The 6507-nt window shown below is 38.7% G+C and overlaps 1 protein-coding gene across 3 annotated transcripts in view; it reads right to left on the bottom strand.

Moving 5' to 3' along the window:
• Window positions 1-5489: 5489 nt before the first annotated feature.
• The window catches only part of RABGAP1L (RAB GTPase activating protein 1-like), a 966320-nt gene continuing 965302 nt past the window's right edge, over window positions 5490-6507 (bottom strand). The window contains exon 25 of one of the 3 annotated variants that reach the window (XM_006887703.1): window positions 5490-6137. In XM_006887703.1, coding sequence (XP_006887765.1) covers window positions 5985-6137 — 153 coding nt within the window. In that variant the 3' untranslated portion in view covers window positions 5490-5984. The remainder of the gene's footprint in view (window positions 6138-6507) is intronic. The other 2 variants (XM_006887706.1, XM_006887705.1) reach the window with 2 other exon arrangements.

The raw sequence follows: 6507 nt of genomic DNA, 5'->3' as shown, positions 1-6507 counted from the left end.
AATGTTGGTGATCTGAGCCCACCAGCTGCTCTGTGGAAGAAAGAAATGAATCTACCTTTGTAAAGTTTACAGCTTAGGAAACCCAATGGAGTAGTTCTACTCTGTCCAAGAGGGTCACAATGAGTTGGAATTGATTTGATGGCAACCAGTTTGGTTTATAAATATTTCTATAATACACGCTTCACTGGCTTTCCTCCTCTAGAAAACCCAGCCTAAGACATTTGGTACAGAGAATGGTCCTGGAAGAACAAAAGAGGATGTGTTTTCAGAATTGGTTCTCAAGTTTGGCTAGTCTTAAAGATGCTGATAATTCTGCCTCTAGTAGTAAAGACCTTGATAATCCATGTCATGAGGTGGCAATAGGAATGTGCAAATACGTACCACCAGTGAAGAAAAGATTTGTGAACTACACAGCTCTGAGAGATTGATGATTTGATACTTTTCTACAATTCTGTCAGGATGAGTAGTATGAAGAGGCTGGTTGGTTGGTCCTACTTTTGCTTGTCAAAGTAGTGGGGGAGAAGGATGAGCTCAAAGATTCAGTCACAATTCAAACACACACACAAGATGTGAAAGCTGCCACGTGTGCCCTGAAAGACTCTCCTGTAATAACAGAGCGGATACGGCTGAAAACCATGAGTTGGGCCTTATCGTTAAGGTGGGTAAATTGCTGTGCCACTGAATTCCCAGTCTAAAATAGTGTCTGAAGTAAGGGCACTGATTAGGAAGAAAGGGTATCCTGACATGTAGGATTGGGTCAAAATGCCTTGCATGTGTCAGGGACATGAATTTGAGGGGAGAGTATAGAATGTTATGGATTGAATTATATTGTAAATTCTAATCTTTATGCCCATGGTTATAATCTCATGTGGGAATGAGTCTTCTTTGTTATGTTAATGAAGCAAAATTATAGTATATCTTGAATCAATCTCCTTTTTCACTGGCTCAATCTCTTTTGAGATACAAAAGGGCTCTATAAACTCGGACTCCTAGCCTCTTAAACTGTGAACAAAGAAATCTGTTCAAGTCCCCCACTTGTGGAATTTCTATTACAGCAGCACTAGGTAACCAAGACACTCCTCCACCAGAGAACAGTAGGAGCTAGAAAGAGAGGAAACAGAGCTGAGAAACAGTTTCCTTATTTGAACTAAGAATGTTATGCAAAATAGAGAAACTGATAGCCTTTTGCAAGCTCTTGGGACGTCTTAGATTCTGGGATCTCTAGCTTTCTTCTGCTTTCACAACACCACAATGAGATGATGCATCTTTACAATCCATTTTATAGGGTCGCTGTGAGTCAGGCTCGACAACAATCAACAACACAACCATACACACACACTGTCGTTATCGAGTCAATTCCAGTTCATGGCAACCTAACAGGGCAGGGCAGAACTGTCCCAAGGTACTCTTCACAGAGACAGACTGCCATGTTTTTCTCCTGTGGGCAGCTGTTGGGTTCAAACTGTTAACCACTCCTTAACACTCGAGCACTTTAACCACGGCATTGCCAGGGCGCTATATATGCAGTATATAGTATATAGTTATTAAAAGTTACATATTAATGAAAAATATTTTCAATGTTAAATAATTGCCAATGCAAAAGGAGAATAACTTAAAATGCTAATTTTCTACTCAATAATTCTTTTTACGAAACTCTTCAGAAGACCGCTTAGGATGAACCAGAGATGGGAGTGAGAGGAATGAGGCTGATGCTGTGTTTAGAGTGGGCAGCAGACATAAGCCTCTTTTAGATGGAATACCCTTTTCCATGGAAAGTGAGGAGCTGTCCATGATGCTGTACTCATTCTGGTAGGTTTTAAAAGATAAGGAAATTCATAAGTAAAGGCCTTGCTTGTATTGTACGGAAGTCACCAAGAGAGAAGGCAGTTTGAGCTCAGTGTTATCCTCAGAATGAAAACTAAAGAGTTTTACATCTGGTGGAAAAAAGACTTGGCCATGAAGCTGCATTGTGGCCTTCTGGCTGAAACTTCCATGTTATGAAATCTCAGTGTGTGTCCTGAATACAAAAAACATACAGTGAATCCTAGCTATCACAAGGGGGAAAAAAGAAAAGAATCTAGTAAGCGTTCAAATCATACAGCAATTTGTCCAGTCTCTCATTTATTTATAATGGAAACAAAAGAATCAGAGCAATTTTTTAGTTTTGTTTTTAAAGGTAAGTTACACAATAGTAATCATCTGGCTAAGTATAATTAGAAATACTCTTTCCCAGAGAAATAAAACAAGTGAGGCATTTATTTTTTAAAATGTCTGCCCCTTTCTTAAAGGGGACTGAAAATCAGACAACCAGCTTAGTGTTTGATGCAAATCACTGAAAAAATAATCAGCTAAAAGAAAGAAATGCAATTCTTTACATTAGATACATCAGTGAATGTCATCGTAGGTGACTGCCCAGCTGCTTCAGCATCTCTTACCTCTTATGCCCTAGTCTGAACTTTCCCTTAGTTTCCTCACTTTAGCTAGGAAATGAAGTCACTAGTTATTAATTGGAAAATTCTTAAAGTTGTTGGATAATAACAAATATCTATACATAGTAAGCAAGATTAAAAAATTTTAAAACAAATGGAATGGGATAAATATTAAGTATATCAACATAAACACATAGTAGAAACACTTTTTTGCTTTGCTAAGGAAATTGAAGAGAGCCAGCGAAGAAGACATTACTAATTTAGTAGTCAGGAGAATGGAAGAAAGAGATTAGTTTTATGGAAAAGGGGGACATAGGCCCACCAAACATCTCTATTAGTGTATCTGACACACACTGATACATAGAACATTAGGGAACTAGGAATTTCTTTGAATTACATGTAACTAAATATAATAACTGTGCCATGGCTCAGGATGTGGGAAGCTACCAAACATATGTACTGCAAAATTCAGCTGGCTACTTTGAGCTTTAAAGAATGTGTTAGGAAACGATTCCCAAGATATAAAAGCTAATGAACTGAATTATCACGCTGAATTTCATTTCCTTAATTTATTCTACAGAATTTCATGAAAAGAAAAAAAGGACTGCAAATGTTGTATTTCTGGAGAAATGTCTTGTAGAGTATCCTAGGATAAAGAGGTTTCTAGGATATTAGAAAATGCTTGGCATTTTCTGGCTGATCTCTTTCAAAAGATGCCAATTCTGATAATATATATACAAATAAATGACATTAAAACTGTTGTTGTTGCTATTAGGTGGCAAAGAGTTGACCACGACATCAAAACTAGTAGTTACTTAATACTGGAATGCATGAGCCTTTAGCCAATACACAGTGAGGGATGTGTGCTTTGAAATAGTATTATTATAACATTTATGGAAAAAATCATATAAATAACAAGACTTCGAATTATTTTTTCCCTTCTGCTCTTTAGTATTGCTACTGACCCAAAGTCATTGCAGGGCACTTTAGACCGATGGTAGCATTACTCTTGACCATAGCAGTAAATCTCACAGGAGGAGATCGCCCATCCTTCTTCTGTGATGGTACCAATGGACATACTCAAGTAGGATGTAGGAGTGGAGAAGAAACACAATCTACAGATTGTCTTCATAATCTTCTGAAAGAAGTTAAAGGAAGACTTTAATAAACAGAGTTGTCAAACTTGGGGCTGTATGGACCTGGTGATCTGGTTTGAAGAACAGAAGTTAAGGGGCTTTGAAGTTGAATGCAGTCTACAGTAAGGGCTGGACCTGTATTGACTTTCTTACCACCTTACCTACTTCTATGGGACAATCATGGCAGTCAGGCGTTCTGTGGAATACATCAACTTCTGGAACTTAAAAATTAACAGTAGAACTATGAGATTCAGCCCAAAGGAGTGTGTTTAATTTATCAGGTCACATGAGAAGACAGCTAGTACAGGGTTACTTGCGATCAATGCATAAAGGAACAGTAACATTGACAGAATATATAGTCCACTGTGTCTCTAAATGATTTACAGACTCAAGTGTCAAATGTCATTTTCATTATATATTTTGAAAAAATTTGCTTATAAACTATCATGTAGAAAATAAGAAAGTCAAAGCAAATGCTCTGCTAAGAACATCACCACTAAGTACTAGGTGTCAGGGCACATTCAGCTGCTTTGCTTGCTTTCCTGTCTCAAAAGTAAAATAATACAGAAAGGTGACTAAGTAGTAACGGAACAAGTTCGGCACTTTCCTGAATCATTATCTACAAAAATCTGGAATGTTGACTTACTTTTCCTTTTCTGGCAAAAGAGAGTTAATATTGTGATGAAAGATGTCTGGACAAAGATTTCTGGAAGGAAAGTATTATTTGATGAATATAACAATAACAACTAAACAACCCTGAAAGTATTCTGGATTACAATGACATCAACTCCTACAGATGAAGGAGATTTCATCTGTTAGAACTCAATGGTAACTTTAAAGGAAGGATCCCCCATGACCAACTGGGAGTCTAAGCTCTGACATTTAGGATGGCTTTTCTTTCATTTTGACTTCCGAGAGTGTGTCACTTGTATTTTAACTGCAACATATGGCATGGATGAGAATCACTCTGGCACAGCTGAGTTTGAAGATCTTTTGCAAAAAATTGAAAAAAAAATTAAAATCCCAAAACCCCAGTGAAACCGCAGAGGAGCATCAATAAACGTGACTGTGCAGAACCCATAGAGGTTCAGTGGATGCAAAAGGTCCACAGAGCTCGAAAACAGCTTAGAAAAATGGGGAAATTAGCATCACCTTTGCCAAAAGATTTCCTAAAGGACATTTATACAAGTATGTTAAACAGAGTTAAAAAATATTTCCATCAATTTTTAAAACAATAACATTACTTTTTCACAATGTAAGTTCTCCTATAAAGGTTTTATATTCAATCAAAACATTACAAGTGCATTTGTGTCTCTTCATCTAAGAGAGTACCAAGGGCACACTGCTAGGGAGCTCGAGGAATCAAGAGAAGTTTCCCAACGTTAAACTAAAATAATGTGAAGCTGGCTTCTGTTTCTCATTTCCATATTGCGTCTTTTAACAAAGTGACAGCATATTAGTGTTTTCTTAGCAAGTACATGCCAACATTCAATGGAATACTTTGTCCCTGGCTCTGTATTTCCACATGTTTTCATTCAAACAATATATTCCATTCTAAGGACAATGGCTGAACCTGGCCTTTCTAGGCTTCTCCTAAGTCTGCAACCCACAACCTCCAACTCTGACTTTAACCTCTCTTCCAGTCAGTGTGAATTGTGTGCACACTTATGCAGACCTAGGAATTCCTACGTGGGTTCTTAAAAGTACCTGATGGAGGCCCAATGCCACAATGATGCCTTTTATCCTGCATTTATAAAGATCCGATCCTTTTACCTAGTGTGCCCCTCAACAGCCCATCTACTCAAGGCCCTTGGTACTTTTGAATCCAGATGTGCCCAACAGAAAAGGAAAACAACCAATCCCGTCTAGAATCTGTTCAATCCAACAGGAACATCCCTCCCCAGGAAGCTCCTCTCTGTGGACACGGACAGCGGTCATGACCTGTCCTCAAGTGTGCTTTAGAAAAAAACTCCTGAAAAGTTAAGACTAAAGAGGCTTAGGTTTCAGACTGGTTTGGTTTGGTTTTGGGGCTGTTACAAAGATCTTCCTGTTACATCAACCTTGAACAGATGTCTCCATGTTCATGTAAGATAAAAATAATTATGAATAATTAGTTCTAAATAAAAAGCATCTAGTTCTGAATTACTTATTCCCGATTAAACATCCAGGAATGTATAATAATACTATGAAGTATCTGAATATAGCCTTCCATGAAGAAGCTGGAAAAAAACAGGTATTCAACATAAACGGGCGAGGTTACTGAACGAACATCCCTTTGAGAAGAGTCATATAAGAGTGAGAGCTACTGAAAGATGCCGGCTTGCTTTCTGGCCTCCTTGACTTTCCTTCAAAGGGACACCAGGAAGGCTCCTGGCTTTGCTGCTTTGATCCTTGTGCTCGTGCTGGGGTGAGGCCACAACTATGTGCTCTCCTTTGGAGGCTGGGGGGCTGGCGGCGGCGGCAGGGGTTGGGTGCTTGTGGCCGTTTTGATAGAGTTCAGGGTTTTGCTAAACCAAGAGTTTTTTGCAGCTTGAATTTCATTCATAAGGGCTCCTCTCTGGTGTTCAAGTTCCTAATTGAGGAAAGAAAATCATCTGAGTTAGGCAAATCTTTTCCTCCTGTGTGTGAATGAACCTTCTGGAATCCCCATGTCTACACTGCCACCCGCTTTGCTCCCACAAGCCCCAAGAGGCCCAGAAGCAGCTTCTCTTTTTAAAAAGAGGGCAGTTTAGAGCTAGAGGAATTACCACAAAAACCCAGGATCTCATCTTCGAATAATGAAATGAAGTCTCATTTCTCCCCTCCTGTAATTTAGGTCTCAATTTAGGCTTGGTTGTAATCTCAGAGTTTGCTTTAGTCTTTAAAGCCACAGATGCAGACATATGGACGGTAGGGATTATCACTGATACTGTAAGCATGAACGAGTCCTAAAAACATGTTCT

The sequence above is a fragment of the Elephantulus edwardii genome, unplaced genomic scaffold, assembly GCF_000299155.1.
Source record: "Elephantulus edwardii isolate Elephantulus edwardi_28Jun2011 unplaced genomic scaffold, EleEdw1.0 scaffold00061, whole genome shotgun sequence".
Classification (NCBI taxonomy): Eukaryota; Metazoa; Chordata; class Mammalia; order Macroscelidea; family Macroscelididae; genus Elephantulus; species Elephantulus edwardii.
The sequence above is the reverse complement of the archived record's forward strand: the minus strand, read 5'-3'. Positions and strand labels throughout refer to the sequence as shown.